At 42.8% G+C, this 22500-nt stretch overlaps 1 protein-coding gene across 1 annotated transcript in view; it reads left to right on the top strand.

Annotated features, from left to right (window-relative positions):
• The window catches only part of LOC122247492 (uncharacterized), a 315136-nt gene that overhangs the window by 281199 nt on the left and 11437 nt on the right, over positions 1-22500 (top strand). The window contains exons 3-14 of the mRNA XM_086545163.1: positions 1023-1203; positions 4376-4519; positions 6042-6239; positions 6466-6726; positions 6835-6953; positions 7491-7656; positions 13328-13526; positions 17657-17710; positions 17843-17981; positions 21441-21493; positions 22138-22216; positions 22342-22395. Coding sequence (XP_086401289.1) covers positions 1023-1203; positions 4376-4519; positions 6042-6239; positions 6466-6726; positions 6835-6953; positions 7491-7656; positions 13328-13526; positions 17657-17710; positions 17843-17981; positions 21441-21493; positions 22138-22216; positions 22342-22395 — 1647 coding nt within the window. The remainder of the gene's footprint in view (positions 1-1022; positions 1204-4375; positions 4520-6041; positions 6240-6465; positions 6727-6834; positions 6954-7490; positions 7657-13327; positions 13527-17656; positions 17711-17842; positions 17982-21440; positions 21494-22137; positions 22217-22341; positions 22396-22500) is intronic.

The following is a 22500-nucleotide window of genomic DNA, read 5'->3' as shown; positions in this document are numbered from 1 at the left end:
CTGGCGCGAATGCGGAGTTTGGAACTTTGATCTTGCAGCAGCTGCTCGAGAACGAATGGGTGGATATTCGTGTACATAACCCGACCGTAAAGGCCCGAAACAGCTGATCTGGAAAGCAGTCGATTTCACCGGGCAAATCCGTTTCAGGCCGAGGGGGAAATTCGACCCGGGATAGTGGCGAGTCAGCACGGCGACATTGTAAACCTTGGGGAATGTACTGAGCCGCGCGTCTAAGCCAGGGCAAAACTTACTGTATAAAAAAAACATTTGTATTTTGTTACCTATAATGAGCTTATATAGGGTCAGCCAGGTGCGGGAGCTTCACATAATCCTCGGACTAACGAGGGATGAAGCCCGTGCTGGACGGGTCCTGCGCCGCCTCACGGAGCTCCGCGATTACCTCGCTCGTGTTACGTGCGCTTATCCCCGGCGTCTGCCAGCTGTGGGACTGACTCATGGATGGCCAAACGTGGCTCACAGTACATGGCTGACAACATCATGGATGTTGGAGTGTAATAAAATCTCAAAAAAAAAAAAAAAAAAAAAAATAAGTAAGCGAAGGGGGAGACTGTCGACCCAACGCATTTTTTATTCTCCCCGAGCCTGCGAGACAGTCTCCCCTCATTTGTCTGTAAGTTTCCCCTCATCCATTAGGCGGAGGTGACCACGTGGGGTGCAGGTAGGCCCGACAGCCTGAATGCCTCAGAATTTAGGACCGTCATTCCGGCTTTTGTTCGCTTGGCAGTTTCTTTTGTTTGTGAGCAGTTTGGTGTTCACTGTACGTTCGTTTCCATTTTCCTCACTTTTATGTATGTGGTTCTTAGCAAACAAACCGACGTAGGCGACTCCGTGCTTTACACTAGGCATAGGCCCTCTCATTACCATCTCCGGTGTTAGTAGGTAGCCCTGACAACTTTATTGAAGACTGATGCTGTTAAGATCCTGCATGTATTTTCCAGCCGCACGATAAGAATGAAGATAAAGCCTAATAAAGCCCCATCTTCCCTCCCCTCTATCCACAGCCCCAGGGCATGTTCAGCGGGAAGTACGAGTGGTCAGGAGACCGCGAGGCCGGCGACTGCTCCATCAGGATCTTCGACGCCAGCGAGGTCGACGACGGCGACTGGGAGTGCCAGGTGACCGCCTCCTCCTTCACCGCCCACGACGCCCTCACCTCCAGGATAGCCGAGCTCGTCGTCAGAGGTGGGTTGGCGGGTCTTGCTTCAGGGTTGGAGAGAGAGAGAGAGAGAGAGACAGAGACGGAATATATATATATATATATATATATATATATATATATATATATATATATATATGTATATATATATATATACATATATATATATATATATATATATATATATATACATATAATATACACATATATATATACATAATATATATATATATATATGTATGTGTGTGTGTGTGTGTGTGTGTGTGAGTGAGTGTGTATGTGTATATAGTGGTGAAACCGGCTTTAAACTCGACGGGCTTCTTATATTAGCGTAACATTTTCACACAAGACAGAAGACGGAAGCGCCCAGGGGAACATCTCATTATCCTTGGCTACAGCATGAGCTTCCGGTCACAGCTTCGCGAGAAAGATGTCGCAATTGTTCCGCCGCGAGAGAGGGAGGCCGAGCTGGAACCATAACATTAGCATAGCGTTGATAGGACTCGTTCGTTATCGGTCGTCGGGGGGAGGGGAGGGGAGGAGAGGGAAGGAGGTGAGGAGGGGGAGGGTTGGGGAATTCTTACCTTCCTGAAGGAGTTTTTTCATTGTGAATCACAGGATTGGAAGCCTTATTAGCTCTGAAGGAGGGGGGCATCCCTTAAGAGAGTGTTTGCTCTTTCAGGAAAACTTGTATATCTTTCGTGCACCTTTGTTGCAATATACATGCAATGCACAATTACACTTGATCATAGGAAATACATTTTGCTTTCGGTTTTCCTAACACGCGTGGCCCCTCCCCCTCCCCTCCCCTCCCCGCGCAAAGAGGGGCAAGAGCCTTCCGTGTTTCCAGTAGTAACTTTCATTACCTCAACACTCGAGGGAAGTATGCGACGCTCTCAACTACGCTCCTGTGTAAGAGATAACACTTTTCCCGGGAAAGTTTTAATTAACATTTTAGGCGTGTGGATGTTTAATGCTCCACTTGGAGACGGTGATGGAGGGGCGGGGACTGGTAGGGGCGGGGGCGGTGGGGACGAGCGGTGACAGGTGGGAGAAGGGACGAGGAGGAATGGGAGGAAGAAGGGGGGGAGGAGTAGGAGGAAGAAGCGAAGAAGAAGACGAAGAGGAAGGAGAAGAAGAAGAAGAAGAAGAAGAAGCAGGAAAACAGGCGGATGAAGAGGTGGTGGAGGGGAGGAGGGGGAAGAGGAGGTGGTAATGGAAATGGGGAAGGGGCAGAGGAGACAAACTATGGAAAGGGGTGGGCGAGGGGAACAAGGAGGAGAGGGGAGGGGAGAGTTGAGGAGGAGGACGGGTTGGGCGCATGGTTGGCATTGGGCTGTTCCTGTTTTCGATGTTAAGCACTATCGTCATCATCATCATTGTAACAACAGTGACCACATCTATTATTGTTGTTAGAATTATTATTACCATAATGATAATGATAATTAGTATGATGATTATTATTATCATTACCATTATTGATAATACTCTCATTATTATAACTTAGCATTGCTGTTGTTGTTATAATCGTCATCCTTATGATCATTATTATCATTACTATCACTATGATTACTATCGTTATTGTTATTGTCATTATCAGTATCAGTATCATTATCGCCATCGCCATTATTAATCGTGTTGTTATGGTAATAATAACAAGGGTAATGATACTGATTTTTATGATAACAACAACAATGATAATGCTAATTATGATGGCAATGATATGAACGTTTATAATGAAAAGAAGAATAATCATAAAAGAACAAGAAGAATGCTATTTATCATATTGATAATGATGGTGATAATGATAATAGTAATGATAATGATAATGATAATGATAATTGTGATAATAAGGATAATAGTAATAATGATAGTAATGAGGATAATGATAATAGTAATAATGATAATATGATTATCATGATAATGATAATAGTAATAATAATTATATGAGTTTCATGATAACGATAATAGTAATACTGATGATAATGATACATATGATGATGATATGTGATAATAATATTGATAACAACAACAACAAAAATACTGATAATAATAATGCTAATGATAGTACAGACAGTAATGATGATGATGATGACGATACCAATGATAATGGTAAGGATTATCATATTAATAGTGATTATTTTCATTATTATCTTGCTATTATCATTATTGTGATATTGATATCATTACCATTATGGCGATATTGATAAGGATGATAATATTAATGATAATATCATTATTATTATCACTATTATCATCATTATTTTGGCAATGGTACCGATGATTGATAATAATCATAATGATATGGTATGGACAAAAATTATGATAAAAGGTGTTAGAGACAATTAAGATTAATGATAATGAGAATACTAATACTAAATCTAACAATGGTCGTAATATTGATGGTGATAATCATTAATATCAAAAACATTATCATTATCACTAGTATCAGCCGAAACAAAACCAGTAAGTCATAATAGTAGAGAGAAGTCTCCGTAACTTTACCAAAGATAGAATGAAGCTCGTTGTCATTACCATATTCTTGTAATCATTATAATACTCATGTAATTATTACAACACTCTTGTTATCATTACGATATTCTTGTAGTTGTCACAACTCTCTTGCAATTATTCAAATAATTATTCTTACGTCACGACTGCATGTAACATGTCGACGCTGGCTCTCCCCCTGGCTTCCGGAGTCCTTCCTGCGAGCATAATACAAACGGACTCTTTTTTAAGCAGAGCGAAGTTAGAAGTTTTCTGCTATTCACTGGAGGCTTGATTACGCGATATGACTTCTGATTTTGACTTCTTCTGTTTGAAACTCTTCTAAACTATTTAAAGAAATGGGATTCTTTTAGTGTGTGTGTTTGTGTGTGTGTGTGTGTGTGTGTGTGGATGTGTGTGCGTGTTGATGAGGGGATTTCGTTTTATTTTAAAGGTGTTTTTTTGTCGTATTTTTATATTTGTTTATATTTGAGGAGGAGAGTTTTCTCAGATTTTTTCCTTCTTCTATTGATTGTATGTTTTAATTAGCCCTGTTTCTCCTCGTACAGAAGGACCCGTGTTGTGTTCCTTCACTCCCACACTCCAGTCCTTACAATCCCCATCTCTCAGTGTTTAATTAGATGTCCCGGATCAGAGTACATTTTCCTGCCGTGTAATTATTTCTTGTCTCCCCCCCCCTTCCCCCAGTGGCCCCCAACCGCCCTCAGATGGAGGTGGAGACGCAGCAGGTGCCGTCGGGACAGAACTTCACCGTGCAGGAGGAGCGCACAGGCAAGATCAAGTGCATCTCCCGCTACGGCAACCCTCCGGCAGAGATCAAGTGGTTCATCGGTAAGTGGTACTGGCGTCGCGGCTATTCGGTCGCGCTGATTGGTGGGGGAGGGAGGGGTGGGTGGGTGGGATAGGGAGGCTGGGAAGGCTGGGGAGGCAGGGTTGCTTCTAAGGTACACGCGGCCAAACATACGTTGCATACATAAACTCAGAAACACAGAAAACACACACACACACACACACACACACACACACACACACACACACACACACACACACACACACACACACACACACACACACACACACACAAACACACACACAAACGCACATACACGCATATGCACGCACACACTTGCACACACACATACACGCACATACACACGCACACGCACATACATACGCACACGCATACACACAAAACACACACACACACACAAACACAAACACAAACACATACACACACGCACGCACACGCACACGCTTGCACACACACTCGCACACACACACACACACTCGCACACACACACACACACACACACACACACACACACACACACACACACACACACACACACACACACACACACACACACACACACACACACACACACACACACACACACACACACACGCCCAAAGAGATGTGTGAATTATAGATTTGTCTTACTTTTGAAGGCCCGTTCGGAAATGAAGAAAAGTGCTGTGCTCTATAGGAGGGGAAATTGCCAGGAGCCTTTAAGGCCGGGGAAAAAATGTTTTTTTGCATCAACAAAGGGGAGAGTGGCCGCACCCCGTACGTGAAGAATGCTCGGTCTCCGCGAGGAAGGGACTGAGTGAGGGAGTCATAAATCAGCACGCAAAGGAAATACAGCATGGGATACCGTTGGTGGAGTTTTGCAGATCATTCAAAAGTTAATTCGACGATCCAAGGGGCTGAGCAGATTAAGGTGGCGAGGGTCAGCCGGCAGCAGGCGCCCGAAGTAGTAAGAGCACAGGAGGGAGGCGGAGGCAGGGAAAGGCCAGCAAACCGCGGGAGGGAGAAAGAAAGGCAGTGATTGGTTGTGCACAGAGGCCAGTCCGTTGGCCATTACAGCAGAATCAGAGTAAGGCAAACCAAGTTAGTGGTTAAATTGGATGGAATTTTTGGTATATTGTCAGGGACGGTCGCCAAAAACTCAATAGTGCAGGAGCTGCAAGAAAGAAGGCTAAAAGGAATGAAAAGAAATGTCGTGCGCGTTTTTATCCGCAAGGAAACATTCATTTTTAGTAGGTTTCATTTTTGACATGCATGTGAAAGACTGTGGATCACTGTGCTTTCCATACCGAAAAAGAAAGAAACTGCCGGAAAAATAGCTGGCGCCTGGAAGATTCTAGGAGTGCTCTAAAAGTTAGAGTAAGTGATTCAGGTTTGGAGAAAAAAAAATCAGGGGAGCCCATTCAGGGAGATTTACTGAACTACGTTAGAAATACATTTTTAAAATTTGTTGGAATAAGTTTGTTTACTGTTTATTTACCTCCACACTGGAGCAGTACGTGACAGTAGGAGAAAAAGTAGCTAACGCCTCCGCGCTGCACACAGGTGAGGAGGAGCTGCCCGCCGAGGAGTACGAGCAGACCAACGTGACGGAGGCCGAGCGGAGCAAGACGTGGATGGCGGTGTCGTCGCTCGAGCACACCTACCACAAGGAGGACCATGGCCTTCCGCTGCGCTGCGTCGCCGTCCACCAGGCCTACCGCACCAAGTCCGAGTCCGTCGAGGTCGTCCTTGACGTTCAGTGTTAGTAATACGAGTCTACTGCTCTTACGGGAGTCTGAATCGCCTTCGTTCAGATTGAGACGCCGAATGACACACACGGCATGTGCTCGCACCTGTCTGCGTGCACATGTTTGTGTGTTTTTTTTGTTTGTTTTTTGTATGTATGTATGCTTGATTGTTTGTGTGTGTGTTTGTAAATGTGTGTGGGTGCGAGCATATATCTGACGCTGTCCCTCTGCCCTTACAGACGCCCCCACCGTGACCCTGGAGGGCGCCCCGTCTGGAGACATCGAGGAGGGCGTGGACGACGTTACCCTGCGGTGCCTGGTGGACGCCAACCCCGCCGCCAAGGTGGTGTGGCGCGTGCTGGGCGAAACGGACGTGTTCAGCTTCCTCCCGGATGTCAAGTTCAGCCCCGCGTCCCGCAGACACTCCGCCACGTACACGTGCGAGGGAAGGAACACCCTGGGCGCCTCCGACCCCATCTCCGTCAAGATCGACGTCAAGTGTGAGTGTCAGTCTGTGACTCAACGGCTTTTGTGGTGAGATTGCTCTGATGTTTATCTGAAATTTAGGGATGCGATTTCGGGAGTTAACGTCGCTCGTGTTGTTGCAGACGGCCCTCGGGTGTTGCAGGTGGGCCCAGCTCCCGAAATGACCGTGGCGCTGCACAACCACACCCTCCTCGAGTGCCTGGCGGAGGGAAACCCGCCTCCTAAGTACACCTGGAGACAGGTAAGGCCTCGGCTAAAGAACGAAAGGGGGAGAGGGGAGATGAAGGAGGGAAAAGACGGCGTGGGAAAGAATGGAAGGGAGACGGGGAGAGGGAAGAGAGAGAGGGGGAAGGAGAGGGGAAAGTTGAACTTGAGAAAGAGGAGTTGCGAGTGGGTGTGAGAATGAGAGTGAGTGTAGGTGTGCGTGTGCGTGTGCGTGTAAGAGTGAGTGTAAGTGTGAGTGTGATAGAGATAGACGAATAAATAGACAAATAGATAGACAAATTATAGATAGATAGATAGATCGAGAAAAAGAGAGAAAGTTCAAGAGCGAAAGAGTGAGAGAGCGAAAGAGCGAGAGAGAGAGAGAGAGAGAGAGAGAGAGAGAGAGAGAGAGAGAGAGAGAGAGAGAGAGAGAGAGAGAGAGAGAGAGAGAGAGAGAGAGAGAGAGAGAGAGAGAGAGAGAGAGAGAGAGAGAGAGAGAGAGAGAGAGAGCAAGAAAGCGAGAGAGCCTGGGAACAACACCTGTATGCGACCCATGATTCCCATGTCCCCCCAGACGGTGCCTGACACACAGGAGGTGCTCGTGCGCGGCTCCAACTCGACGCTCCTGCTGGAGGACGTGACATACGAGCACCAGGGCCTCTACGAGTGCGTCGTCTCCAACGCCATCAAGGGCGAGGTGATCGAGGAGACCAGCATGCCCATCATACTTGAAGTCGTTGGTGAGTATTTTTGTGTATATTTATATATATATATATATATATATATATATATATATATATATATATATATATATATATATATTCTTCTGCTACTTCTTTCTTGTCCTTTTTTACGCTAAGTTGTCTAATTTTAGGAAGAATATCATAGGTACTATTATTATAATCGTAATATTCTATTGCTTCGTGTTTTTAATACACTAGAGTTCTATTTTCCGTTAAAGTGATTGTTAACTGCACGATAAAGATATGTTCACAAAGCCGAAGAATAGAAGAATACCATGATACACATGGGCGTCACGAAGGAGAAAAATCTTGCGAGACTCGTAAAAGGGAAAACATAAATTCCGGACCTTCTAGCGAGCGTTTCTCGTCTTCCCAAGCAACCCAGGACAAACATCAACAAAAACCCCATTGAATATTAATGTTAACGCCGGCGTGGGCAACAGATGGTGCTTATAGGAGGGCAAGACGGTGTTGAGCAGGAGCTGCGAGGGGGAACGAGAGAAGGAGGCTGGAGGAGTAGAGGCTTGAATTACAGGACTTTGCTTTCGCATTATGTGTGCCACTTGGCCAGGGAAGGCTGCCCTCTGAAATGCATCATCATGGGCGACTGAAGGCAAAGTACATATCACAAGGGAGCGAACTCACGATTGATAATAGGCCATGTTTGAGTATCTCACGCCTTCATTCCTATATACCCAAGAGAGATCGTGTTACATACACCTCGCGTCGATTTTTCCGCGGCAAGTCAGAGGAGCGGAGATGAGGCAGTATTGTCTCGACGTGCCGGGAGCAGTGCGTGATGTTGCTAGACGTCGCCCCTTAATGACAATCGGATCAGGGACGTCGGAGAGGCGGTTCCATGCCCTGCCACCATGTAAGTATATCATTTGCCTTTGAAGCCACTCCTTCGAGAACGGCTAACAAGCATCATTTGGAGAGATTTGTGTTACGGCAAGACTGGAGTCCTTATGCGGTGCCCGTGATGTTGTCATTGTTGGTCTTTGCGCGAAAAAGGAAAACCCTTTGTGATTCGTAAAAGAAACTGCCCTTTTGATCAGACGTTGCGAGACACGTACACAAGAGTCTTATATTACCTCTGTAATTATTCATCTTTTAAAATACTGAATACAAAATAGAGATGAGACGATATAGTTTCGGTATCAAATGTTAGGGTTTTACGGTATATACGTGCATTCAAACATATTTGTCATTCAAAAGTAGACTATTCAAACAAATTGCCGTTCGATTAAAAGTGACGAGTGTGATGGTTTTGTGATAGGTTTAATCCTCTCAGTGGATGACACTGACACATGTAGATCTCTCCTGACGAGGCGCGACCTAATCTTGGCAGACTCGAACGAAGGCTCGAACGAAGCCTGGCGAAGGCGAAACGCTTCATTTTGGAACACAACGAGAAACCTAAGAATTATTTCCGTTTGTGCTGCGTTCGTTCTCTCTCTCTCTCTCTCTCTCTCTCTCTCTCTCTCTCTCTCTCTCTCTCTCTCTCTCTCTCTCTCTCTCTCTCTCTCTCTCTCTCTCTCTCTCTCTCTCTCTCTCTCTCTCTCCCTCTCTCCCTCTCCCTCCCTCCCTCCCTCCTTCCCTATTTTGCTCCCCCATCACTCTGCTCTCTCTCTCTCTCTCTCTCTCTCTCTCTCTCTCTCTCTCTCTCTCTCTCTCTCTCTCTCTCTCTCTCTCTCTATCACTATCTATCTATCTATCTATATTCTCTCTCTCTCTCTCTCTCTCTCTCTCTCTCTCTCTCTCTCTCTCTCTCTCTCTCTCTCTCTCTCTCTCTCTCTCTCTCTCTCTCTCTCTCTCTCTCTCTCTCTCTCTTCATATTGTATAATTAGCTATCCTTTTCATCACCCTCCGGTCTACGAAGTACAATGGCCTCTTCCGTATGCCGAGAAAAGATGTCATTTTTGTCAAAGGCATTTGGCATCTTTCCAAAGCTTCCTCCAGTCTTCGGGGGAGAAGCGAAAGCTCTGTTGATTTATAATACTTATCGTCCGGATATATTTTACACAACTCGCATTGCATTTACTAAGCGTATTCTTTGGAGTACAATATGAATTTGTTTGTTTTTTTTATTTTATATATGCATTGCGTGTGACAATAAGTTTATATATCTATTGTTTTATATCTTGTAAATATATATGCATGTCTGCCTGTGCAAGCGCTTGTGTGCGCCATCACCTGCCATGTCCCGCCAGCTGTCTGGACAAGGTGGCGTGTACGCAGGTTGGTGTTGCTAGGCGGGAACGAATGTGGCAACTTTGTGGTTCCCGCGGATTTAACAAAGACATCATTTGAGATCCCGATTTGTATTTTATCTTATTGTTATTTTTCCTTTCATATGTCATCATCTTCCCTTCTATTTACCTTCTCTATTGGGTCATGCTAGTTAAGGCGTTTCTTCAGAGTACAAAATCTCAGTCTCGGATATAGATATATATGTCTAGGTGCCCCCCCCCCCCCCGTAGCTTCCTGCCAGATTGATGTTCCAGGAAGACGAGAGATGCTGAATGAGAGGAGGAGGAATTTTGACGCGAAGTTGTTACCTCGCGCGTCTGCACTGCGTAGTCTGGGAATAAGAGAAGGGCGTGTGGAGTATATCCTTTATCCGGCGAAGGGCAGGAGGCGGAGGGGAGGATTTTCAAATGATGTGAGATGTGCCTATAAAGAGAGGAATCGCAGCCTGGAGATGGGAATGGCGTGGGCTGCCTCGCGACGGAGGATGGTGTGTGGCCCACGAGGGGAAAGGGGTATGTATCGAGGGGCGAGAGGAGTCCATGTGTCTCGAGGATCTTCTGGCGGGTCAATACCAGGAAACCCGATACAGTTGCAGGACAGACAGCCACTCAAACCGAATCAGAACTCTAACCATTACCATACTAGCCCGCGCGTGTCCCCTCTCTCTATCCCACACGTGGAGGCGCTGTGTATCACTGGCCGTTCCGTCGCTGCGTGGGATAGACAAAGCCCGGGTCCTCTCTTTATAATACACGCACATTAACATCGTGCCTGCACAGCGAGACCCACTCTTTCGCTATTCGTTACGATATTGCTTTGGGGCTCGACAAAAATTCTCGTCTTGGTAAATTGTTGTATTTGTAAACCCAACAAACGATCAACTTTGAGGCAGTGTTTCCCATTTACAGGGACAGCCATTTCCGAAAACTGTTTCAAATCCCGAGCTCGTTTCTCTTTCTCTCCTTTGTTTATTTTTTTTTCTTATTTTCTTTCTTTTTTTCTTTTCTCTTTTGCCAACCGAATATGCCCTTCTGTGAAAGTGACATTGACATTAGTCCTCTTCTCCGTAAAAATGAATCCAGGGTATATCTCGAGCACATGTATTGTGGCCTTTGCTGAGATCGACAGACATTCCCTGCCCTTCCTCATCCACAACTAGAAAGATACAATACCTCCCTCCTCCCCCCCCCCCCTCACCTCCCTCTCTCCCGCCCCAAATCCCTTCGTCAGCTCTTCCCGAGGCAGATTCCGAGGGCATGTCCGGGCGTCACCTGAGTTAGACGGGGGGGGGGGGGTCTCATTACCGGGGTTGTGAGCAATCGAGGGGATCTTGGGCGCCCGCACCCGCGTCTCGCCTTACGCCCATTGTTCCTGCTTTTGTCTGCCCGGCCGCCTCTCCACGCGACCACCCAACGAAAGAGGAGGGGAGGGCTTCGCAGATGAGGAGTTAACATTTGAATCATGCTCATTTCAACACATTCACACACTCCTGCGTGCACACACACACACACACTCACACACTCACACTCACACTCACACTCACACTCACACTCACACTCACACTCACACTCACACACACACACACACACACACACACACACACACACACACACACACACACACACACACACACACACACACACACACACACACACACACACACACACACACACACACACACACACACACACACACACACGCGCGCGCGCGCGCGCGCGCGCGTAACCACATACGCACACATACATTCATAAAGACCCGTGTACATACACACATGAACACTTTATACTGCATACATATACGCGCACATACATATTTACACACATGAACGCATTATACTGCATACCTAAGCATTTACATACTTACACACATGAACACATTACACTGCATACATACACGTGCACACACGCTAAAAAATCGACTCCTGTATCATCCTACGTTACAGCTGGTCGCCCTCCTTCTCTTCATGCAAGATGTATGTATTTACAGTTATCAACAGCAAAGCCCTCTCGTAAATCGTCGAAACGCCAAGAAGCCATTTTCGCCGCGTACTTTCGTTGCCGAATAAAAAGAAATCATTTCCGTTCGATCTCCCAAAGCGAATCTGCTAGAAATCCCGCCAATAAATCGCTTGGGCGGCTTCCTTTTGATCGAGGGCTAATCTCGTTTTTTGATCAGACAAGTCCCATTTTGCGGTCCTTCGCATGAGCGTAGAGAAGAAACCGGCGATGGTGATAGAGAGTTTAGCTGTCAGGGTTAGCTTTCTTCTCCTTCCCCGCCTACTTATCTCTGCCCCCCCCCCCCCGTTCTCTTCTCGCCCCTCCCCTCTCCCCCCTCATTCGCTCCCCCGGCCCCCCGTTCTTACCTTCCCCCCTCCTCCGATCCCCCGCCCAGCCTCCTCATTCCCCCTGTTTCCATGCGGGCAACCTTGTGCAACTTCGACGTGAGGGAAGTTGCGGTCGTGAAGTGGGAAGTAATGGGTGCGTTGGTGCCAGGGAAGAGGCTGGCCCGAGAGGCGGCGGGCCTCCTCGTCCGGCCATTGGAGATTACAGCGCCGCGGGGAAATCATTAGCTGCTGGTCACCTTATACCCACAGAGCACTAATGGGTATGGAAAGAAATTGATGAACGGTAACTTATCCGGCGTGGTTCTCGCCAGGGATTTATCTACTGGTCGGCGCTGTGAGTCGCATCAGCAGATCGCATGATGAGATTTTTAGAAGGGTCAGACATGTCGGTCATGACTTTTACGGTGTCCGATTGAATTTAAAATGTATGCCTTTATACTTGTGTTTGTGAATTATATAGATTTTCTTCCCCGTGGATGCCATGCGAAATGCGGTAGGGATCAACTCAAGTGAGCTTTTGAAGACTCGGCGAAGCCTCCTTGTGTGGAGAGTCACAAGAGCCCCCTCCCCTCCCCTCCCTAACCCCCACCTCAGGCTCTCCTGGCATCATCTTCCGTGATCAAAGCTCGCCCAAGGTCGAGTTTCGGGCAGTCTAGTCCTTTGCAAAACCAGTTTATTGAAATAACATTGTGAATAATATTGATATTCTGCGTTGTGTCATATGACAACGCTGTTTGTATTGTTCCTAAAGGAATTATTTCTTGGTGAATAGCATAAGATATCGAGTCATACGGGCCTCTTTTCATAGAAAGGTCCAAATGTGAATGCGATGGTGTTGGGTTTCGCTTAATTATTTGTCGAATTGCCAATAAGGGTCTTGGAGAGTTCTTGATTTCTGTTCAAGTGAAAGATAGTTTTGTCTCATCCAATATGACAATGCTTTATTTCAGAGAGAAATTTAATACTTTTTTTCGTACGTTATCATATCCCCTGTATATTGATTGTGATGTTAGGGGAGTATACTCGCTGAATTTATTAAATAAAACCTTAACACTTGTTTCCGCATTACAGGTGCGCCCCAGGTCCTGAGGTATACCGTGGAGCGCAACATCCAGGTGGAGAAGGGGGAGGACGCCCTAATCCAGGTGATGTTCTGCTCCGACCCGCAGCCGCTGCGCACCACCTGGGAGTGGGGCTCCCTGCAGCTGGAGGCGGGCAACGACAAGGGCCGCTACGTCGCCGAGAGCTTGTCCAAGGTACCTTGCATCTCGTGAGACTAGCATGACCTTCCTAGGACGGGACTGAGGCTAGCTAGGTTGGCATGACCATAACGAATAACAGATTCGGTTGATCTAAGGTAGCATGACTTATCTTGTCGGGTCAGTTAGCTAAGATTAATTGGAGTTTGTCACCGAAAGAAACGGAGTCGAACGTTATTGGGCGCACGTTCACAGTGCCGAGTAGGCGAGTCTCGCGGAGCTCGAGTTAAGCATGACTGTGGAAGTCCTTGGGATCATGGGACAGTTGGAGTTTCCATGTCACTCCCTTTTCAATCTGGTGTGGGTCTGAGGTCAAAATACTGATTTCAAAAGTAGCATGCCTTTAGCATGGAATGAGCATTATATAGTGTAACAACTATAATAAGGATCAACTTTACGATTTGTATTTTCATTCGTTTTAGTCCTTTTTTATTATTTTTTTATTACTATTTTACTCAGTTTGCGGGAGGTGTACCTTTCCTGGAGATGAAATGCTTTCATGTGACTGGACAAGGACAGGATAGCAAGGAGATACTGTAGGGTACAATAAGTGGCTAAATCACTATCTTCATCGCTATGATATACCATTGGCATAGGATAAGAAGAATCCTTTATTGGGAAAAAAGAGAAGGGATGCAATTTTAGCCAGAGTGAAAATACCCAAAATCGAAGGAAGTAGGTCTCTCCAGAGGGAGCTGGGGCGGGCTGGATGCATAAGACATGACGGTATGTTATACATAAGTTTTGGTTTCGGCTTCTGTGTTGCAGCGTGCATGTCTGCTGTCCCGGGGGCGGCCTGCCGCTCCTAACCCCCCCCCCTCTCCCTCACGCCTGCTGCCGCGCCTTGCAATAATGATATGATACAGTGCTGCCGAGACCCAGAACATGCATGCATACACATACATACATAGATATATACATACATACATACATACATACATACATACATACTTACATACACACTTACATCCTTACATACTTACATACATACATACATACATACACACATACATACATACATACTTACATACATACTTCCATACATACATACATACATACATACATACATACATGCCTGTACTCGCATACATACATCTCGCATACATACATACATACATACATACATACATACATACATACATACATACATACATACATACATACATACTTACATACATACATACATACATACATACATACATACATACATACATACATACATACATACATACTAACATACATGCATACATACATAAACACATAAACACATACATACATACATACATACATACATACATACATACATACATACTTACATACATAAACACATAAACACATACATACATACTTACATACATACATACATACATACTTACATACATACATACATACATGCATACATACTTACATACATACATACATACATACATACATACATACATACATACATACATACATACATACATACATACATACATACATACATACATACTTACATACATACATACATACATACATACATACATACATACATACTTACATACTTACATACATACTTACATACATACATACATACATACATACATACATACATACTTACATACATTCTAACATACTTACATACATTCGTATTTACATACATACATACATTCTCATTTACATACATACATACAGTCTTACATACATACATACATACATACATACATACATACATACATACATACATACATGCATACATACATGCATGCATGCATACATACATACATACATATATACATATATACACACATGCATACATACATACATACATACATACATACTTACATACATACATACGTACATACTTAAATACATACATACTTACATACGTACATACTTACATACATACATACGTACATACATACATACATGCATACATACTCACACACATACATGCTTACATACATACATACATACATACGTACATACAAACTCACATATATATACATACTTACACACGTACATACATGCATACATACATACTTACATACGTACATACTTACATGCATACATACATACTTACATACTTACATACATACATACATACATACATACTTACATATATACGTACATACATACATACATACATAGATACATACATACATATATACATACATACATGCATACATACATAAATTCAAACATACATACGTACATACATACATACATACATACATACATACATACATACATACTTACATATATACACACATACATACCATACATAAATACATACATACATACATACTTACATACATACATACATACTTACATACATACTTACACATATACGTACATACATACTTACATATATACGTACATACATACATACATACATAGATACATACATACATATATACATACATACATACATACATACATACATACATACATACATACATACATACATACATACATACACACTTACATACATACACACTTACATACATACACACTTACATACATACACACTTACATACATACACACTTACATACATACACACTTACATACATACATACTTACATACATACTTACATACATACATACTTACATACATACGTCCATACATACATACATACTTACATACATACATACATACATAAATACGTACATACATATATACATACATACACGCTTACATATATACAAAAACACATACTTACATACATACACACATACATACATGTATATACACATATACATACATGCATACACACATACATACATACGTACATACGTACATCCATACATCCATACATACATACATCCATACATACATACATACATACATACTTACATACATACATACTTACATACATACATACATACATACATACATACATACATACATACATGCATACATACATACATACATACTTACATACATACATGCATACATACATACATACTTACATACATACATACTTACATACATACATACATACATACATACATACATACATACATACATACATACATACATACATACTTACATACATACATACATACATACATACATACATACTTACATACATACTTACTTACTTACTTACTTACTTACATACAAACATATATACATACATACATACATACATGCATACATACATACATACACACATACATACATACTTACATACATACATACGTACATACAAACAAACATACATACATACAGACACACATTCATACATACATATGTATATATATATATATATATATATATATATATATATTTTTTTTTTTTTTTTTTTTTTTTTTTCGTGGAAGGGGGTTTTGTTTTTTTTTTTTTTTTGTTTTTTTTTTTTTTTTTTTTTGTTTTTTTTTTTTTTTTGTTTTTTTTTTTTTTTGTTTTTTTTTTTTTTTTTTTGTAATGAAAAAGACACTCACAAATGTAGCCATGTCGACGGTTTTGGATATATATTCTATGAATTGTAATTACGGTGTGGGAAATTAAAAACATAACTATTATTCAGTACAGTTTATGGATTGTCACTGTCATCTGATTACGGTTGGATTGTGAATACGGGTCAGAGGATATTATCTCTTCGTAAATATCAGAGTGTCATATTTCGCTGTTAGCATATTCGGCCTTTATCCTGAGGAAATGAGAATAGTAATAATACAAAAAAAGTAATAGATATGTGTATCGCCTAACATCAAACAGAATACAGTTAGTGCAGATCTGGGTTGCTTGGGAATGGTTTGCATGGAGACTTTTGATGGCAAAGGTAGTAATGAATGCATTTTATGCAACAGCTTTCATGCCGCATACTTAGATTGGTCAGGCGTGTTCGCGACGTCGAATGAAAAGCCGTGAAGGCCTTGAGATGGATTTTGTGTGAGGACGAGGTAAAGATGGAAACGATAGCATATAACGTGCGCCACGCAAAGCACGAGTATTTTCCAGAATAAACGGAAAATGTGGCTTCAGTTAGGCATAGCTGTTGACACACCGCTTAGCAATAGGAGATAAGTGAACAAATACAGTTTGCGAGAGTTCACTTGGCGTAATGGCGAAACTGAAAAGGCGAAGCGAGTGGCGCGCGAGATATTCAAATTCGAAACGTATGCATAAACCGGCTACGGCCTCACACTATGCAGGGGTTTCGTCTCCATGGCGGAGGTGGCGAAAATCTCGGAAAATAAGTTCTTCAGGTGATGAATGCTGACCCATTATATCTCACGTTGTCTCACACTCCGGCGGAAATTAAGTTCGCGTTTTCCCCCTGGCATTGTCGCTCTCCACCACCGCCGCCTCTTGAGACCTCTGCACTGTGTCCCCGGCAGGTCCCGCCTGCCCCCCGTGCCCCTTCCAGCCTGCCTCCCGCTCCTCGACCAGCCACCGATCGAAAGCTCGGGGCTGCCTCGGGGAGCTTGCTGCTTTAACTGGGCCGCTTCAAGCGTCCTGTTACGCATCACGACCAATGTGTCTGTCATAAATAATACACCCAGTTAAAGAAGCAAATCGTGGAAATCTCGAAATACGAATGTTCCCCTGGCACCTTGGAATGCCTTGTTATGCCTGGCATCTGAATTCATCACCAAGGCACAGTTTTTGCATGCATCCTTTCTTGGCCTGCCACACAACCTACCTCCAACACCTGACTGTCAGTGCAACCGATCTGTTGTCTGTGTGTTCTCTGCTCTTATCGTATATATCTCAACACGTGTTTTAAGTCGTTTGAGGAAAATTATGAATTAAGTGAATGTAGTCTAACTGCCTTCATCGATATAAAAAGATTATGTTATATATATATATATATATATATATATATATATATATATACATATATATATATATATATATATATATATATCTATATATATATTTTATTTTTTTTTTTTTTTTTTTTTTTTTTTTTTTTTATGAAAAAGACACTCACAAATGTAGCCATGTCGACGGTTTTGGATATATATTCTATGAATTGTAATTACGGTGTGGGAAATTAAAAACATAACTATTATTCAGTACAGTTTATGGATTGTCACTGTCATCTGATTACGGTTGGAGTGTGAATACGGGTCAGAGGATATTATCTCTTCGTAAATATCAGAGTGTCATATTTCGCTGTTAGCATATTCGGCCTTTATCCTGAGGAAATGAGAATAGTAATAATACAAAAAAAGTAATAGATATGTGTATCGCCTAACATCAAACAGAATACAGTTAGTGCAGATCTGGGTTGCTTGGGAATGGTTTGCATGGAGACTTTTGATGGCAAAGGTAGTAATGAATGCATTTTATGCAACAGCTTTCATGCCGCATACTTAGATTGGTCAGGCGTGTTCGCGACGTCGAATGAAAAGCCGTGAAGGCCTTGAGATGGATTTTGTGTGAGGACGAGGTAAAGATGGAAACGATAGCATAACGTGCGCCACGTAAAGCACGAGTATTTTCCAGAGTAAACGGAAAATGTGGCTTCAGTTAGGCATAGCTGTTGACACACCGCTTAGCAATAGGAGATAAGTGAACAAATACAGTTTGCGAGAGTTCACTTGGCGTAATGGCGAAACTGAAAAGGCGAAGCGAGTGGCGCGCGAGATATTCAAATTCGAAACGTATGCATAAACCGGCTACGGCCTCACCTTTGCCAAAGTAATTCCAGTTGAATTAAATTCACGCGTATTATATTGCGCCATAACGAACGTGTGTGCTTAGGGTGTAGGAATTTAGATAACGTTTTCAGATGAATTGTGGAAACGGAGGAAGAAGCTCTGGCTCGCGACCCGTCATTATCCGCGCCGCCCGCGCCTCTGCTTGCGAAGCGTCGCCAAGATTTGCCATTTTCTCCTTTGCTCTTCGTGGGAAAATATGCAACGTTTGCGTTCCTCCCCCGACACATCTAGCATGTCCTTCAGTGGAGTTGGTCCCTAGGGTGTGCCCTTGTCCTTCATGGGGATTTTGCAAACATTGTCGAGTACTTGGGCTGTGATGGTGAGATACTGCCACAAAGGATGGGAGTTTGATTCAGGGCGCTAGTTGGCGACTGACAAAATGTCTTGCCTTCTAATCAGTATTTTTGTAGACCATTAACTTTAATTTGTTTCTCGAGTGATCTTAGCACCCTATTGCCTACCTGAAGTTCTGTCACCTCTGCCAGCGTGGATTGTATCCCAGAACAGACCCGAATATCAACCATAACTAACCATGCCTGAGTGTGTGTTAGTGCTTTCATAATACTATGAAGCAAATAAGACCATTGCGCAAAGAAAAAGTAATGTCATCCGTTGCAAATATCATGTAGAATTGTAGAATTCAGTTCATCTAGAAAATTTGATTAGATAAGTATTTTGTGGCTACTTTAGTAGCAAGACACAATAAGATAATATTGTGTATTGTCTTGTTATGTATTTGATAATATGGATATTTTATCATTGCTGTAGTTTAAAATGAAAACAAGTCATATCCTAGAAATCATTTTCACTGTTTGCCATTTTGATTTACCAGAGAATAATAGTACGACAATTTATGGAAAAGGTTTGAAATATCATTTGCAATCATTATAGATTACACAAAAGGGAAGACGCTTCAACCTCGTCTATTTCTTATATTCCGATCTTGAAGAGATATTAAAGTTCTTTAAGAAATACTTCCTAATACTTTCCTATTTTTTCTTTCTTGGTAGGTCTCTCGCTGTCTGCTTACCCGGCATTTTATTACGAGAAAACGCGTCTGGAAAATCTTAGGTACCTTAACGTGCGGTGATCATAGCGCGGCCGGTCTCGTGTGTGCATCTCTGTGTACAAATGACTTCAAAGAGTAATAGAACTAAAACATGATTTTGGTGCCAGCTCACTGTGTTAACATAAAGGGTTCCAACAGCGAGTGTGTTATCTGATGTCGAATAAAGCTGCATCAAGCAAACTCGTCTGTTTAATGATATTTAAACGAAATGTACAAAAAACGTCTAGTCATCAACGTGCGGCCAAGCAAAGCAGAGCTTGTATGAGTTTGAAAAGTTGCTGAAACTACTTATTTAAACACTTTTTACGAGTTCATACAAATGTGGTCTAACACAACATATATTATTTGCTCGGATTTGTAACAAAAGTTGCTCAAGCAAAGTGCACTTTGACAGCTTCTTGGTTGAGATGTTGATAAAGTTTGAAATAAAAGAACAAGGAATTTTCAACACATTTAACAACAACCATTATTTGCATGAAAAACGCATTCGCTAACGACGGAATAGCTCTAAAGAATGCGATTTGTAGGATTTGCATTTTATTTGATCCACAAATAACCAAATCTGGTGAAAAATACATGTTTAATGCTCTGTCACGACGAATCCAGTGAGGCCATGTGCAGGAGGCGGAATGCTGGCTCCGTGACGGACGACATTCGAACACTGTGACTCATGCAGTGAGAGGAGTTAGACAGATATTTCATATTTGTTCGGTCTTCAGATATAGTCGAGCGAAATAATGATTTGATCCTAGCCAAAAGTTAAACAGTGTTGCAGAAGCACCAGGCTGGGATTATGGACAGATTATTGTTATTATTACTAAAGGAGGAGGACACGGACATTGCTCCCAACTTGATTCATAAACGGAACATATGCGCCGGAAGTCGAAAATGCTTTAGATTGTTGAATATTCATTTTCGGATTGAATGACTTTCTGTTTCATAGTGTTTGTGTGTGTGTCCTTCCTGCTTTGTCTGTCTGTGCCACCTGAGTCCAAATGCAGTAATGGCGAGTCCGTTTCAAGTCAGAATCTTGCTGAATCTTACATGTGAACCAAAGCAAGAAAAATTCGAATCTATTTACGGCTTCTGTTTTCAAGTTTTAAGTAGCGAGAGCATTCGTGTTAACCAAACTCACGGATCGTAGCCATATTGAAAAATGAATATAGTACTGATTATAATTCCATAAGCTTAAAATTATAGCCTTACAAGGTGTGTCCAGAAGTAACTGTGCTCAGGGAATTTTATAAAGGCAAGTTAGATATTTTTATGAAGATATATTATGCTTTTTATACGGAAAGAGGGTTTATATTTGCATGTCATGAATTCTTATCATCTTATTTTTGATGTGCAACTCACAACCAACAACTCTTTTCCTCTTTGTTCATCGATAAAATAGTTCATAATTTTTCTGGCAACCCGAAATTCCTGCATTCGAAACGGACCAATTGCGAAGCGGACGATCACCCGATAGCCGGATGAGATCGCGATTGCGTTGCCGTCCACTCAGCCCTCGCCATTACACGCTCGCTTTGCCTTTGACTCCCTCCTGCACACGACCCTCTTTGAATTCCGTGTGAGTAACTTTGCTTGCAATTCCTGTCGGTCACGCGTTGAGTTTTAAAGTGGCACTTTATGGCTGTTCTCCTCGCGAAGTTTGCCATCGCAGCTACCTCTCTACTCGAAGCTACTAAATGATCCGCTGGGTCCTCTGTGCTTCTTGTAGGGACGCCATACTTCCATAAGCTAGAATGAAGTGCATTGCATCTTGAGTCCAGTTGTGAAAAAAAAGTTTGGAGGTGACTATGCATGATTTTTATTTTAAAGGACTCAGGGAAAAAAACAAATCCATGGTATGTGACATGTAGCACTGATGCTATGATAATTGTGACAGCGACAGATGGGAAGGCCTGGGCATGTCGGCGAAAGAGAAACCAGCTGGCACCGGACACGAAACAGTGGTGCGCAGAAGAGAAAAAGTCAGTACCATAGACATGCGATTCTGGCGATGCGAAACACATGGATATGTAACCTAGACTTCTGCATGTATACTGACTAGAGGAAGTGACGTGCAAGAGTATATTCCCTACCTTGTTGCATATAGTGCATCGCATGTAGACTGCAGAGTCAGGCTAGAGACGTGGTCTCGCCGGGTCCAGTAGCTCCCTTGTCCTGCTCCATATGTCCCTCAGCCTATCCTCAATCCAGAATCGCACCGACCTAAATCCATCCTCAGTCTGTGATTAGATAGATCTTAGCGACA

The sequence above is a fragment of the Penaeus japonicus genome, unplaced genomic scaffold (genome assembly GCF_977035675.1).
Source record: "Penaeus japonicus unplaced genomic scaffold, GWHDUDI00000001_assembly GWHDUDI00000002, whole genome shotgun sequence".
Classification (NCBI taxonomy): Eukaryota; Metazoa; Arthropoda; class Malacostraca; order Decapoda; family Penaeidae; genus Penaeus; species Penaeus japonicus.
Note: the sequence above shows the minus strand (reverse complement) of the source record. Positions and strands in the feature narration are given on the sequence as shown.